General features: G+C 45.0%; 1 protein-coding gene across 1 annotated transcript in view; it reads right to left on the bottom strand.

The window, feature by feature from the left end:
• LOC115199113 (protein O-mannosyl-transferase TMTC2) overlaps positions 1–17,369 on the bottom strand; it is an 89,869-nt gene extending 72,500 nt beyond the window's left edge. The window contains exon 1 of the mRNA XM_029761689.1: positions 16,964–17,369. Coding sequence (XP_029617549.1) covers positions 16,964–17,046 — 83 coding nt within the window. The 5' untranslated portion in view covers positions 17,047–17,369. The remainder of the gene's footprint in view (positions 1–16,963) is intronic.
• Positions 17,370–17,767: the final 398 nt, after the last annotated feature.

The following is a 17,767-nucleotide window of genomic DNA, read 5'->3' as shown; positions in this document are numbered from 1 at the left end:
ATTAGTACTGCCAAATCACTACAATAATGAAGGGTACATGTATGGGATCCCTTTTCTATCTGAGAATATGATATCAATATACTGTACCTGGGCAAGATGGGATCATAAACACACACATCACGCTTCACTGATAGAGGTTACATCCCTCTCTCCTCTCACCATACACTTCACTGATAGAGGTTACAGGCCTCTCTCCTCTCTCACATCACACTTCACTGATAGAGGTTACAGCCCTCTCTCCTCTCACCATGCACTTCACTGATAGAGGTTACAGCCCTCTCTCCTCTCACCATGCACTTCACTGATAGAGGTTACAGCCCTCTCTCCTCTCACCATGCACTTCACTGATAGAGGTTACAGCCCTCTCTCCTCTCACCATACACTTCACTGAGAGGTTACATCCCTCTCTCCTCTCACCATGCACTTCACTGATAGAGGTTACAGCCCTCTCTCCTCTCACCATGCACTTCACTGATAGAGGTTACAGCCCTCTCTCCTCTCACCATGCACTTCACTGATAGAGGTTACAGCCCTCTCTCCTCTCACCATACACTTCACTGATAGAGGTTACAGCCCTCTCTCCTCTCACCATGCACTTCACTGATAGAGGTTACAGCCCTCTCTCCTCTCACCATGCACTTCACTGATAGAGGTTACAGCCCTCTCTCCTCTCACCATGCACTTCACTGATAGAGGTTACAGCCCTCTCTCCTCTCACATCACACTTCACTGATAGAGATTACAGCCCTCTCTCCTCTCACCATACACTTCACTGATAGAGGTTACAGCCCTCTCTCCTCTCACCATGCACTTCACTGATAGAGGTTACAGCCCTCTCTCCTCTCACCATGCACTTCACTGATAGAGATTACAGCCCTCTCTCCTCTCACCATGCACTTCACTGATAGAGGTTACAGCCCTCTCTCCTCTCACCATGCACTTCACTGATAGAGGTTACAGCCCTCTCTCCTCTCACCATACACTTCACTGATAGAGGTTACAGCCCTCTCTCCTCTCACCATACACTTCACTGATAGAGGTTACAGCCCTCTCTCCTCTCACCATGCACTTCACTGATAGAGGTTACAGCCCTCTCTCCTCTCACCATGCACTTCACTGATAGAGATTACAGCCCTCTCTCCTCTCACCATGCACTTCACTGATAGAGGTTACAGCCCTCTCTCCTCTCACCATGCACTTCACTGATAGAGGTTACAGCCCTTCTCCTCTCACCATACAATTCACTGATAGAGGTTACAGCCCTCTCTCCTCTCACCATACACTTCACTGATAGAGGTTACAGCCCTCTCTCCTCTCACCATACACTTCACTGATAGAGATTATAGCCCTCTCTCCTCTCACCATACACTTCACTGATAGAGGTTACAGCCCTCTCTCCTCTCACCATGCACTTCACTGATAGAGGTTACAGCCCTCTCTCCTCTCACCATGCACTTCACTGATAGAGGTTACAGCCCTCTCTCCTCTCACCATGCACTTCACTGATAGAGGTTACAGCCCTCTCTCCTCTCACCATGCACTTCACTGATAGAGGTTACAGCCCTCTCTCCTCTCACCATGCACTTCACTGATAGAGGTTACAGCCCTCTCTCCTCTCACCATACACTTCACTGATAGAGGTTACATCCCTCTCTCCTCTCACCATGCACTTCACTGATAGAGGTTACAGCCCTCTCTCCTCTCACCATGCACTTCACTGATAGAGGTTACAGCCCTCTCTCCTCTCACCATGCACTTCACTGATAGAGGTTACAGCCCTCTCTCCTCTCACCATGCATTTCACTGATAGAGGTTACAGCCCTCTCTCCTCTCACCATGCACTTCACTGATAGAGGTTACAGCCCTCTCTCCTCTCACCATACACTTCACTGATAGAGGTTACAGCCCTCTCTCCTCTCACCATACACTTCACTGATAGAGGTTACATCCCTCTCTCCTCTCACATCACACTTCACTGATAGAGGTTACATCCCTCTCTCCTCTCACCATACACTTCACTGATAGAGGTTACAGCCCTCTCTCCTCTCACATCACACTTCACTGATAGAGGTTACAGCCCTCTCTCCTCTCACCATGCACTTCACTGATAGAGGTTACATCTCTCTCCTCTCACATCACACTTCACTGATAGAGGTTACATCCCTCTCTCCTCTCACCATACACTTCACTGATAGAGGTTACAGCCCTCTCTCCTCTCACATCACACTTCACTGATAGAGGTTACAGCCCTCTCTCCTCTCACCATGCACTTCACTGATAGAGGTTACAGCCCTCTCTCCTCTCACCATACACTTCACTGATAGAGGTTACAGCCCTCTCTCCTCTCACCATGCACTTCACTGATAGAGGTTACAGCCCTCTCTCCTCTCACCATGCACTTCACTGATAGAGGTTACATCCCTCTCTCCTCTCACCATGCACTTCACTGATAGAGGTTACAGCCCTCTCTCCTCTCACCATGCACTTCACTGATAGAGGTTACAGCCCTCTCTCCTCTCACCATGCACTTCACTGATAGAGGTTACAGCCCTGTCTCCTCTCACCATGCACTTCACTGATAGAGGTTACATCCCTCTCTCCTCTCACCATACACTTCACTGATAGAGGTTACAGCCCTCTCTCCTCTCACCATGCACTTCACTGATAGAGGTTACAGCCCTCTCTCCTCTCACCATACACTTCACTGATAGAGGTTACAGCCCTCTCTCCTCTCACCATGCACTTCACTGATAGAGGTTACAGCCCTCTCTCCTCTCACCATGCACTTCACTGATAGAGGTTACAGCCCTCTCTCCTCTCACCATGCACTTCACTGATAGAGGTTACAGCCCTCTCTCCTCTCACCATGCACTTCACTGATAGAGGTTACAGCCCTCTCTCCTCTCACCATACACTTCACTGATAGAGGTTACATCCCTCTCTCCTCTCACCATGCACTTCACTGATAGAGGTTACAGCCCTCTCTCCTCTCACCATGCACTTCACTGATAGAGGTTACAGCCCTCTCTCCTCTCACCATGCACTTCACTGATAGAGGTTACAGCCCTCTCTCCTCTCACCATGCACTTCACTGATAGAGGTTACAGCCCTCTCTCCTCTCACCATGCACTTCACTGATAGAGGTTACAGCCCTCTCTCCTCTCACCATGCACTTCACTGATAGAGGTTACAGCCCTCTCTCCTCTCACCATGCACTTCACTGATAGAGGTTACAGCCCTCTCTCCTCTCACCATACACTTCACTGATAGAGGTTACATCCCTCTCTCCTCTCACCATGCACTTCACTGATAGAGGTTACAGCCCTCTCTCCTCTCACCATGCACTTCACTGATAGAGGTTACAGCCCTCTCTCCTCTCACCATGCACTTCACTGATAGAGGTTACAGCCCTCTCTCCTCTCACCATGCATTTCACTGATAGAGGTTACAGCCCTCTCTCCTCTCACCATGCACTTCACTGATAGAGGTTACAGCCCTCTCTCCTCTCACCATACACTTCACTGATAGAGGTTACATCCCTCTCTCCTCTCACCATACACTTCACTGATAGAGGTTACATCCCTCTCTCCTCTCACCATACACTTCACTGATAGAGGTTACAGCCCTCTCTCCTCTCACCATGCACTTCACTGATAGAGGTTACAGCCCTCTCTCCTCTCTCACATCACACTTCACTGATAGAGGTTACATCCCTCTCTCCTCTCACCATGCACTTCACTGATAGAGGTTACAGCCCTCTCTCCTCTCACCATACACTTCACTGATAGAGGTTACAGCCCTCTCTCCTCTCACCATGCACTTCACTGATAGAGGTTACAGCCCTCTCTCCTCTCACCATGCACTTCACTGATAGAGGTTACAGCCCTCTCTCCTCTCACCATGCACTTCACTGATAGAGGTTAATGCCCTTCTCCTCTCTACATTTCAATACATTACACACTGTAAGGATACCTATGTCTACCCAGGTCTCCTATAAGGCCGTCATTGGATCCCCCTCAGACCCCCAAAACCTCAAAAGCACCACCTCGCTTAGTCCAACCCTCTCCTGTTTTAACTAGGTGCAAAGCACAAACCGATTCTCCCCACACACCAGGCATTCCAGAACGAGTTCTCTCCTGACCTGAAAAAGGCCTTTATTCCAGTATAATTGTGTATTTTACGAGCGGTGAGAAGGGTGGGCTCAGTTGACCGTGCGTGGAACTGGATCTGACCGGTGCCATGTATGGTTGAGGTTCAGTGCATGGACCAGTCCTAATGAATCTCCATCGGTTTCTCTATTGGTTTCATAAAGCAGCTGGTTCTACCGTTAGACTGTCGTTTAAAGCCCGGGTGCTTCACCGTTCTCTCATATCCCCTCTAAATACCTAGAAGAAGAAAAAGCGCTATAAAACGTTTCATTACATTGGGGTTTAGCGTTCCGCAGCACTCTGTAGTCTGTGGTGCGTTGCTGGTTATTTTATCCTTCTTATAATGACATTAGAGGCAGATAGAGCTGTGAAAAGCATAATGACCTACAGCCGTTATCAACAGAGTTCACTTGGAAGGCGTATACATAGAATGAATTGCCTTACTGCATTAACTCTTTTGGCTAAATAGAAAGCTACTAGGAAACGTGTGTTATAAAGGTGTGTTATAGATCTGTCATTCTCATTAAAAGCAAGTATAAGATGTGGAATATATGTTCTATGTGCGCTATTTCTATGCTTCCCGTTCTTAACTGTAATTTTTGCCTCTTTTATTTTGGGTTTTGTACACCAGCTTCAAACATCTGAAAATACTACATTTTTGGTTATGGAAAATATATTTCACAGCGGTTTAGATGGTACAATGATTCTCTATACAAGACTTGCTTGTTTAGTCACGTAAACTGAAATTTGGCCAATTATTAGAATTTTAGCAAGCAGGAAATGGCGGAGTGCATCTCTAATTGTTAACGCTTGAATTCGGGGAGCCTTGGCTGATCCTACATCTGTGCTCAACTTAAGGGCAATTTCTACCTCTGCAGTGATTGAGCAGAGTGACTCAACAGAGTTCACTTGGAAGGCATATACATATAATGAATTGCCTCGCTGCATTAACTCTTTTGGCTAAATAAAAATCTACTTGGAAACGTGAATGAATAATTCACATTTTCCTATATCTTTTAGGGTTGCTTCTTCTTGTATTTTTACATCCAGAGCTGGAGCTTCTTGTGATGTGAGTAATTACCTGACGTAACTGCAACAGTGGGAGGCTTGAGGTGTTACAGCAGCGTTACTCAAACAGCATCAATAATACAGTACAGCTCCTGTTCATATAAAACTGATCAACCATTCTCTGCTATCTGTCTCACAGGAATTCATTTTCCACTCCATGACCTCTGTGTCTTTTCGAACATGAGGAATAACTGTTGAGCGTTATATTCCCTCCTCGCTGAGAACCACTGAGCTCATCTTCATGTATCACACCATACATGGAGTAGCCTAAATATTTCTCTCTCACGTAAGCAGAATCTTCCCACAATGATCTGTACGTATAGGATACTCCACTCTGTCTTCAGAGAGAAAAATGACTGAAAAGGGTACATTAGGTTCCTCGCAAAAGGCTGAGTTTAAAGCTGCAATATAATATACAGTATAATAATAATAATAATAATATTAATAATATATGCCATTAAGCAGATACTTTTATCCAAAGCGACTTACAGTCATGCGTACATACGTTTTACGTATGGGCGACCCGACCAAATGTACATCGAAATTAGTGGTATAGATCTGTCATTCTCATTGAAAGCAAGTCTAAGAAGCGGTAGATCTGTTCTATGTGCGCTATTTCTAGGCTTCCCGTTCTTAACTTAAATTTTTTACCTCTTTTATTTTTGATTTTGTACACCAGTTTCAAACAGCTGAAAATACAACATTTTTGGTTATGGAAAATATATTTCACAGCGGTTTAGATGATACAATGATTCTCTACACTATAGTTGCTTGTTTAGTCATAAACTGAAATTAGGCAAACTATTAGAATTTTAGCAACCAGGAAATGGAGGAGCGATGTCTGCATAGTGCATCTGTAATTGTTAGCGCTTGAACTCGGGAGCCTTAGCTGATCCTAGATCTGTGCTACCTCTGCAGTGATTGAGCAGCGTGACTCAAACAGCAGGCATTTGTTTCAGCTGCTCCTAATCCCGCACCCACACCACCCACCACCAACCTCCCAAATTCACATGTCGCAGATCACAGGAACCGCAGAGGCGAGCGCCGAGTCCCCTCTCTCTACCCTGTCATTTGCACCGTAGACTAATGACAGCATGGACGCCACCGAGAAAAGGCAACATACTGTCACCCATGTACACTTGGGGCTTGTTTGTCACTTGGCCTGTTTCACAGCCCACGTGGCTCTCCTCCTCACTGCTCCACTCAGCCCAGGATCTGACACTAGCCAGAGAGACAGAGTAATATGGAGCTTTGTCAAGCCCGGAGAGAGAAAGTGTTTGATTTTCTGTTCTGCCTGGTCGTTCAGCGAGGAAAAAAGCCACTGTCGCTGAAAGACGACACAGGACAACTATCGATTACAAAGGGAGAGAAATGGGGGCCACTGCGGGGACCGGCATGTGATCTCTGGATCGCTTCTCGTGTTAAATTACGCCCCCAGTGCTGTGTGTTTTTTATTTGAAGTCCACCTTGTAGCTAAAGGGGAGAAAGTGGATGCCAGATCCAATGTGTAATGCAATACCAGAACAGGGAGCATTGCTTACAGGAGAGCTTAAATGCTACGTGGTAGAAATTCAACCCCAGGCTTCTGCATGCAGTTCTACAGTATATGGCTTGCATCTATTAGGAGAGGATACATTTATGGTTAACCAGACATCATCTGCATCAGCTAGTCACTTGTATGGCTCAGCTACAAGGATCTACTCTATTATATCCAATTATGGGAGTTTCACCCTTTGGCATTCAAGTGAGACCAGGAACCGCTTTGATTGGAACATATTGGTCACATGACTGACCATGGAGGGAATCGCGTGCGTTGTTGAGCTGTTGACAATCACAGGGTCCGGTTGTCCATGGTTACCATTGCTGAACATACACATAGATGCGTAGGTTGTGTGTACTGGGAAGGTGGTGGGATGGCGGTCTTGGCAGACGGGTGGGTCTGCCGCGCCCTGCGGGTATAAGGGCCAGCCAAGGGTTACCAGGGACCTTGCCCATCCTCACGCACCACTGGGGTTTAATGGCATGAGGAAAGACCTCCTCAAAATAAACGAGCCCATCTCCTCCCCATGTGTGCCTAGCCTGGGGCCCAGGAGAAAAGGGTCTGGGAACTCCTACTGTGCATTATATTCATTGTGTACATTATATGCAATGTACAGACGGGGACCAATTTGTGGTGGTTGGGTTTTAGTAACCATAGTGTGAACAAACTAAAACATCTAGAACAAGATCAGAAACAGATCAGAAACAACTTTGTGATACTGGAGTGAATGTGGTTGTCTAGCTGTATGCAGTTTCAAACCTGTTAATATTCAGGTCAGGATTCATCTAAATGTGCAATGCCTCAGGGCTTCTTATATACAATATATACTATCACTAAAAAGGCCTAAAAGTGAGAAGATATAATGTATCCCACAACCACCCACCCACCCACTCTCCCGAACCCTCCCCTGAATTACCTCTATAACCCGGTGTATCACTGCAGCGGTCTGCCAGGCAGCCATGTCTCTGTGTGGGAGGGAGAACCTTCAGCTGTGAACGTCACGGCCGATGTGAACTTTAGGAACATCAACATCTCACGTAGACCTAGTTTGTAACCAAACATAATGTACTGGAGGCCTTGTCAGAAGAACTTTCTTCCACCAAGCCTGTTTCATATAACAGCAAGGACTCTCTTCATCTCCTTCTTATGTCCACCATCAATCCCATCACGCACAAAGTCGAGCCATGAAAGATTCCCTTTCTGTGACAAAGTGTTCTTGTGATGTGAGTAATTACCTGACGTAACTGCAACAGTGGGAGGCTTGAGGTGTTACAGCAGCGTTACTCAAACAGCATCAATAATACAGTACAGCTCCTGTTCATATAAAACTGGTCTACCATTCTCTACTATCTGTCATTTACAGGAATTTGTTTTCTAGCCTGATATTAACGTAACTCTAATTCACTCCTTTACCACACTTATCCAAAGTGTTGAAGCCCCGAAATGATCTTTCATAATGTTTCAGGCTGAAAAACATCTTCTGACTTTGCTGACACTTCCCAGAGAAGCTGGCCACTAAGAGCTTACGAGTGTAAATCTGCAAGTAATCAAGGCTTCTGCTCCTTTTCGTTCCCTGCCTTACCCCTATTGTTTTAATGCCCCCCCCTCCAACTCCCAGAGTGTACATACACAGACGTCAATGAGAAAAACTTTTTGAAAAGCAATGAATTTAAAAACATGTGTTGTAATTCTATAACAAAGGGATAGGACATTTAAGGCCTAAGGGTAGAAGCCTTTTTCACTATATCCACCCGCATGGCTATAGCCATGGCAACGCGTCACCATCATAGCTATACAGTCAGAGGGTTTTTCTTCACCACCAAAACCACACTTTATCAGGCCCGCCTGCTTTCCCTCCAAAAAACATATAATCCCTGACGTAGTACTTTGGTGTGGTTGAAATTCTCCTCGCCTCCAAACCATCTCAAATTACCCATCGTAAACACTCCCTTCCCTACTCCCTCAGTCACCAAACTACTAACAAGAACACTCACTTGCCCTCTCACTCACTCAATACTCATAAAGTAGCTTTGATACTCCTAAATCAATACTTACTAAACCAATACTCCTAAACCAATACTTACTAAACCAATACTCCTAAACCAATACTTACTAAACCAATACTTACTAAACCAATACTCCTAAACCAATACTTACTAAACCAATACTTACTAAACCAATACTCCTAAACCAATACTTACTAAACCAATACTCCTAAACCAATACTTACTAAACCAATAGTCCTAATCCTATATTTACTAAACCAATACTTACTAAACCAACAATTACTCATCACTCTAAAAAAGTATTAGCTAACAGTGTCCGGTTATAATGGTTTCAATGTGGTCATGTCGACCGTATTCCATGATGGTTATCAACAACTCTACTGGGGACCGTATTCCATGATAGTTATCAACAACTCTACTGGGGACCGTATTCCATGATAGTTATCAACAACTCTACTGGGGACCGTATTCCATGATGGTTATCAACAACTCTACTGGGGACCGTATCCATGATGGTTATCAACAACTCTACTGGGGACCGTATCCATGATGGTTATCAACAACTCTACTGGGGACCGTATTCCATGATGGTTATCAACAACTCTACTGGGGACCGTATCCATGATGGTTATCAACAACTCTACTGGGGACCGTATTCCATGATGGTTATCAACAACTCTACTGGGGACCGTATTCCATGATGGTTATCAACAACTCTACTGGGGACCGTATTCCATGATGGTTATCAACAACTCTACTGGGGACCGTATTCCATGATGGTTATCAACAACTCTACTGGGGACCGTATTCCATGATGGTTATCAACAACTCTACTGGGGACCGTATTCCATGATGGTTATCAACAACTCTACTGGGGACCGTATTCCATGATGGTTATCAACAACTCCACTGGGGACCGTATTCCATGATGGTTATCAACAACTCTACTGGGGACCGTATTCCATGATGGTTATCAACAACTCTACTGGGGACACAAACTCACTCTGGGCATCATTTTTCTATAATGAACCGAAACCTTACCAGGGCGACAACAATGAGTTAAGGAGGAGCTGGTGACACATAACATCTGTAACTGAGACCAGATCTGGCACTTCAAAGACAGTTGGGTGTGAGAGGTGTCCCTTCTGCAAGAACATTTAACATTTAACATTTAAGTCATTTAGCAGACGCTCTTATCCAGAGCGACTTACAAATTGGTGCAGCTTATGAGTATTGTGGTTTCTCTAATGGGAATTTTGCTGTTTGGCTTATATCGGCAGCATTCACCAAACCCCCTCTCCTAAAAATGAACAACTAGGCTTCTGATTATATTGTCACACAAAAAAAGGCATATAAATTCTGATCAGAACATGCCGTTTGAAAGGCCTTGCAAATTCGTTCTTGAAATTCATAGCATACTTGGGCAGCAACCCTATAGATTCATGCACTTATCGATAGGCAGCTGCAACCTTCACACTCATCAATAGGCAGCTGCAACGGTCACACTCATCGATAGGCAGCTGCAACCTTCACACTCATCAATAGGCAGCTGCAACGGTCACACTCATCGATAGGCAGCTTCAACCGTAACACTCATCAATAGGCAGCTTCAACCATCACACTCATCAATAGGCAGCTTCAACCATCACACTCATCAATAGGCAGCTGCAACCATCACACTCATCAATAGGCAGCTTCAACCATCACACTTATCAATAGGCAGCTTCAACCGTAACACTCATCAATAGGCAGCTTCAACCATCACACTCATCAATAGGCAGCTTCAACCGTCACACTCATCAATAGGCAGCTTCAACCGTCACACTCATCAATAGGCAGCTGCAACCATCACACTCATCAATAGGCAGCTTCAACCATCACACTCATCAATAGGCAGCTTCAACCGTCACACTCATCAATAGGCAGCTGCAACCGTCACACTCATCAATAGGCAGCTGCAACCATCACACTCATCAATAGGCAGCTTCAACCATCACACTCATCAATAGGCAGCTTCAACCATCACACTCATCAATAGGCAGCTTCAACCATCACACTCATCAATAGGCAGCTTCAACCATCACACTCATCAATAGGCAGCTTCAACCATCACACTCATCAATAGGCAGCTTCAACCATCACACTCATCAATAGGCAGCTTCAACCGTCACACTCATCAATAGGCAGCTGCAACCATCACACTCATCAATAGGCAGCTTCAACCATCACACTCATCAATAGGCAGCTGCAACCATCACACTCATCAATAGGCAGCTTCAACCATCACACTCATCAATAGGCAGCTTCAACCATCACACTCATCAATAGGCAGCTTCAACCATCACACTCATCAATAGGCAGCTTCAACCATCACACTCATCAATAGGCAGCTTCAACCATCACACTCATCAATAGGCAGCTTCAACCATCACACTCATCAATAGGCAGCTTCAACCGTCACACTCATCAATAGGCAGCTGCAACCATCACACTCATCAAAGGCAGCTTCAACCATCACACTCATCAATAGGCAGCTTCAACCGTCACACTCATCAATAGGCAGCTTCAACCATCACACTCATCAATAGGCAGCTTCAACCGTCACACTCATCAATAGGCAGCTTCAACCGTAATACTCATCGATAGGCAGCTTCAACCGTAATACTCCTGACCCTTAGTACCATTAAGGCTATTGAACACCTTTTCCAATCAACCAGTTCAAAGACAGTTGGGTGTGAGAGGTGTCCCTTCTGCAAGAACATTTAACATTTAAGTCATTTAGCAGACGCTCTTATCCAGAGCGACTTACAAATTGGTGCAGCTTATGAGTATTGTGGTTTCTCTAATGGGAATTTTGCTGTTTGGCTTATATCGGCAGCATTCAGCAAACCCCCTCTCCTAAAAATGAACAACTAGGCTTCTGATTATATTGTCACACAAAAAAAGGCATATAAATTCTGATCAGAACATGCCGTTTGAAAGGCCTTGCAAATTCGTTCTTGAAATTCATAGCATACTTGGGCAGCAACCCTATAGATTCATGCACTTATCGATAGGCAGCTGCAACCATCACACTCATCAATAGGCAGCTGCAACGGTCACACTCATCGATAGGCAGCTTCAACCGTAACACTCATCAATAGGCAGCTTCAACCATCACACTCATCAATAGGCAGCTTCAACCATCACACTCATCAATAGGCAGCTGCAACCATCACACTCATCAATAGGCAGCTTCAACCGTCACACTCATCAATAGGCAGCTTCAATCGTAATACTCATCGATAGACAGCTTCAACCGTAATACTCCTGACCCTTAGTACCATTAAGGCTATTGAACGCCTTTTCCAATCAACCAGTTGAGGCATATCAATGGCAAATGTATCCTGCTTTAGAAAGCAACAAAGATGCAAACCCGGTAGTCTAACTGTACAAAGTTACAGAGCGAACACCAAGTTCATACACCAAGTTCATACATCCCTGTTTTGATGAAAATAACTCTCATGCCCTTTGCGTTTTTCAATGGGCGCTGATAAATTTAAGGTAAACCTCACCCAATGACACAACAATGCCCTCACGAAACACCACTTCCTTCCCTGACTGGGCTACGATGGACGTAAGTACGACTGTTGGCACTTTTAAGAGGGAGTGAGAGTAGGAGTCCCTAGTGTTGGAGTTGATTCCGTGACAAAGCTCCCGTTGATTCCAGGAGCTCCATAATAAGCAATGTTGAGTCATTAATTGCGTAATTAAAAGCCCAACTGTGCTGGGAGATGACGGAGTGTGTGGCCCATCGATGCCTCTGTTGTTCCCTGAAACAGCGCTTCAATCAATCATTGAAGCTGACTTAACACATTGGAACGCACACCAATAAGGGGCAGTGTCATGAGGCAACGATAGAACAGTTAGAGAGGGTTTCCGACATACAATATGGATCAGAATTTCCAAATGCATGTGGATGTGCATATGGAAACCATTTCTGTCACAGTTAAGCCACCCCAAACTACTCCCTGCCATCACCCGACTCCCCACAGATTGAATTGTTTTGCTCCTCTGAAAGAAGCGTGGGGGATGTTTTTGTTGCAATTCCCCAAGGACCTACAATGTAATTCTGGGTTACATGGGGGGGGGGGGGGGGGGTCTGACGCGATTGGGATCACAGATGTGTGGTGATACATCACTTGGAATACTAAAAGTCACTTAAACATTCCATTTCAGGATGCTTCCTGAAGACGCTTCATTTGTCTATAGAGAACAATTCGCACATGCACCTTTGGCTGTCAATAGGACTGAATCCTATTCCTCTACTATTGTATTCCTCAGACACATATCACTTGATCAGTCTGTTAGTGATGCCATTTAAAAGTGACGCAGCTCAAATGTTGTTTGTTAAAGAAAAATACCACTCAAAAACTATATTTTGGTATTTGTTTAATTAGTCCCCTGTTGATACAGTCCCAAGATGTGTTGCATGTCAGCGATCAAGTTTTCAAGATCTAGAACATTCAAAATACAGGAAGTGCCACAGTATGATGTGTTTTGTAAGAGCTTTCAGGGGCAAGTTCAGAGTTCACAACAAATTATTTTCCTAATCTATGAACTCAGCCCTCAAGCTATCAGTCTACTCCTGTTGAGACATCCCCCTGCCTCCTCCTTGTAGTGGAAGGCCTTCCTCATAAGTGACAACAGAACAAAAACTCAACATACAAATGTCTTTTTTATGTTCTGTCCCTGATCTAGTTTGGAGGGAAACCATTCAGATTGGCTCCTGAACACCAGAATACTCACAATACTAATTGAGGTCAATTTTCCCTTGTAGAAGAATGATTGGCTGGCGTTCTTCCCCCGTGCCAGTAAAACTCCAGTCATTTCAAACACATGGCTTTTTATTGATATTACCATTGGCTGACATAGGCCCACACAGGGCCGGCCCTGTGCCCAGGAAAAACATTTGACGTGATTGAGAAAACAGAGACGCACCAAGAACATCCCATTGAGCTAGAACCACCATGTGATTTCCACCTCCTCCCCTTCGGCCTTCAGACGCTCCTGTACAGAACTGAACAGCAACACAGTGTCAAGAAGACATACTAAGACTGTCTTCTCAAGAATGCAGACTTGACAGATGTGCTTGCTTGACTCAGCTTGCTTTCAGCCCTGTCCTAACAAACACAAATGCAGCTCTCTCCACTAACAATCGGGAGAGAGACCAGGGAGCATGCGACTCTTGACCTCTGTCAAAGGAAGCCGTTTGATAGATGACTATGGAGGTCAGGATTCTGATTGGTATTCAGCTTTCCCCGTACATGAGCAGTGGGCCAGAACGCAGTCTGTTTCTCTCTCCTTCTCTCTCTCGCTCTCTCTTTCACTCTCCCCGTCTCTCTCTCTCTCTCTCTCTCTCCCAGGGGTGTAAATTATCACAGTGACATGGATAGATACAGAGGGTCGCCAGCGCTGAACTTACACTGAATGGACTCACAGGGAGTTGTGGCTAGGGCACTGGCAGTTAGTCATGAACTCATGAGAGGGCCATGATGGCTCTCTTCACTCCACTGTGACATGGTCAGATACAGGTAGTGTAATAGAAAGCAGTCATAAAAGAGGGCTTCGGTAGAGGGCTTCGGTTGAGGGCTTCGGTTGAGGGCTTCGGTTGAGGGCTTCGGTAGAGGGCTTCGGTAGAGGGCTTCGGTAGAGGGCTTCGGTAGAGGGCTTCGGTAGAGGGCTTCGGTAGAGGGCTTCGGTAGAGGGCTTCGGTAGAGGGCTTCGGTTGAGGGCTTCGGTAGAGGGCTTCGGTTGAGGGCTTCGGCTGAGGGCTTCGGCTGAGGGCTTCGGTAGAGGGCTTCGGTAGAGGGCTTCGGTAGAGGGCTTCGGTAGAGGGCTTCGGTAGAGGGCTTCGGTAGAGGGCTTCGGTAGAGGGCTTCGGTTGAGGGCTTCGGCTGAGGGCTTCGGCTGAGGGCTTTGGTTGTACATTCAGAATTGTGCAATCATATAGACATTCACTCGTATCCTGGAAAAGTGTACGCCAATGTGCGAGTAACTGGACTGACAGACAGACAAATAGACAGACAGACTACCCTCCAACACATTCTCTCTTTCTCTCTCCGTCATTTATTCACACACACACACACACACACACACACACACACACACACACACACACACACACACAAGGTTCTGACATCTCTGGGTTGAGGAGTCTCATGCCCCACGTTTGTCTAGGTTTTGCTCGATGAGTGTCTGCACACTGCACATGAGACACACACACACACACACACACACACACACACACACACACACACACACACACACACACACACACACACACACACACACACACACGGGATACAGCATTACTCTAACAGAGTAGGCCGTGCAACCCGCTGCACGTAGGGTTCAACGAGCAGTACTGACACCCAGTGAAGGGTCTGTGACCCCAAGCAGGTGTTAGTAAAACTAACCATAGCCCCCAACTGCTCCGAACTCTCTAGTGGGGAGTCGCCGGCCAGGGACAAAACCTGTTGCTATGATGTGTATGAACTTGGAACAATTATTTATCTGTGTGAGCTGTAATAGAGAGAAAATGATTTGTTCTGGGGATTGTACACTGAATTCCCGGAGCCCTCCTAATTTATGCCCATATACAGATGTATGACTTTAATTTGACCAGTTTCTCATCACATCAGGAAAATAATCCTGCAGCAACAGGAAATGTGAATTATTGTGTTGATTATAATTAATGGACATTTTTGTAGGGTTTATAAATGTTTAGTCAGGGCAAATCAAGTCTGACATTTGAAAGTGGAAATTACTAACTTTAGAAGCCTTTTTAAACTTTGAATACACTACACATTTTAGTTAGCCTTTCCTGCTGTGAATGACATTTCCTGCAACAACAGGGTGATCAAATTAAGATCCCACATCTGTAGGAGTCCTGCTGCTTTTAGTTCACCCAGTAGCAAGGGTCCCATGATGAGCCAAAAAGATACATTGATTAAATCAAGAAAAAGTTAAAAAAAAAAAAATTAGACTAGTGTGTCATTTTTTAAATTTAAATAGGCAAGTCAGTTAAGAACAAATTCTTATTTACAATGACGGCCTAGGGACAGTGGGTTAACTTCCTTGTTCAGGGGCAGAACGACATATGTTTACCTTGTCAGCTCAGTGATTCGATCTAGCAACCTTTCAGTTACTGGCCCAATGCTCTAACCACTAGGCTACCTACTGCCCCAGTATGTGATTGAAGGCTTGCTCATCTTAAAGTACAGTATAGGCTACAATCATTTTTTTCAGTCAAATTACAATTCTGATAATGATTATTGTAGTTTTAATTTCTCATCACAATCCCCAATGCCTAAAACTAAAGTTGGACTATTTAACACTTAATTGTGGATGGATGTCCAAATTGGAGTCTCAAACGTTCTGCAATCCAAATGAATTGCTCTCTCTGCTTGCTTTCTGGATAACAGCGTTCCAATGAGTCCTGGAAAGCATGGGCTACTCCAGGATTGTGTCAACATATTTAGCCAGGCAAGCGTGCTGCACTCGACAAATATATTCTAATTATAACATGTCTCTCCATTTAAATATGATATTTTCTCCGGAGAGAGCAGCGTTCTTACAACCCGGCAAGACGCGTGGTAATATTCCTCTCTTCCTGTCAGTGATGTGCTCTGACAACACAAAGAAGCTCCCGTCCCCGTTTCATCACTGTGTCACCGCATGACAGAGGCTGCATGTCCTGGTTACTCCGACATTAGAGAAAGGAAAGGACCATGCACGTATAACAATGAACTTAAAGTCATAGCCTACATATCCCCGTTGTTGTTATTGTGTCACTTCACGCGTCATTGTAGGCGACAGTATATTGCTTTTAACAATGGAATAGCAAGTAACCCCTCTATAGCCTATTTGGGTAGCTTGTTTGTTCAATGCAACAGGAGAAAGCATTTGCATTAAACAAAGTAGAATCGCATTTGCATTAAACAAAGTGACCTTTTCTGAGGGGAGTGAACCATGACTATCCCTAATGCTCTCATGGAATAACACAAATAAGCATGAATAGACAATGGAACATGCAAACACCCAGACGCGCAGCAAACCTCGCGAAACGCTTGCACCCGAGGGGTTTTTGAGACTGTAAAGATGACAGACAAGTGGAGCTGATGATGTTGCCATAGGTACGGCTCTACGGGAGGTCATACCTGTCATCGTAGCAGAAATCCGCGTTCAGTGTGTTGAGATAGAGGACCAATGCCACCGCGCTACACACCAACTCTGTAATCATGTCTTAAAAAGAGAATAGGGTGGGGGAAAGTTAAAAAAAATACTAGATGCGAATTTCCGTTTCTGTATTGTCTCCTCTCCTCATTTGGCCGCTCCGTAACATTAAGAGACCCAATCCCGTGTACAAGCAAAGTGTCTGAAAGTTTGCGTGATCCAGGCCATATTCCTTTTAACCCATTTTGCGCCGTCTCGGGTCAGAGCTATTTTGAAACGAAACTAGGGCGGCATGCCTCCTGGTTAGCGCACAGCTGAGTGCATTTCGCTATTTCGCTGTCCTCTGTGCGTGCATCCTCATCCGCGTCAAAGATACTCACTGGTAGGAGCGGCGTGTGGTTTTTAGAGACCGTGAGCACGTGCAAAGCCCCTCCTCCGCTCACAATGGTGGAGCTCGTAGCACTGAGAGAGGTGATAGGTGCTAAAATACGTAGTCTATTTATTTAACGCACTCTTGACTCATGAATCATATATTCAGTGCACAAGCCTGCCTAAATAAACCAGCCCACTGTCATATAAAGATACCATAGCTGCCAGTTTGTAAAATAGGAATAGCTTTTTTTGTCTAACTATGTATTCAAAAACAATGCCAATGTCATGTTTTTATTAAAATGATTGACCATGAGTTATTTTGAATATGTTTAAGCAAATATAGCGTATATATCTGTGATTTATATATAGCCTAAGCTGTAGCATGCATGTATGGCTCTTTTAACTAATTACAGTTA

This window comes from Salmo trutta, chromosome 8 (assembly GCF_901001165.1).
Source record: "Salmo trutta chromosome 8, fSalTru1.1, whole genome shotgun sequence".
Lineage (NCBI taxonomy): Eukaryota > Metazoa > Chordata > Actinopteri > Salmoniformes > Salmonidae > Salmo > Salmo trutta.
Note: the sequence above shows the minus strand (reverse complement) of the source record. Positions and strands in the feature narration are given on the sequence as shown.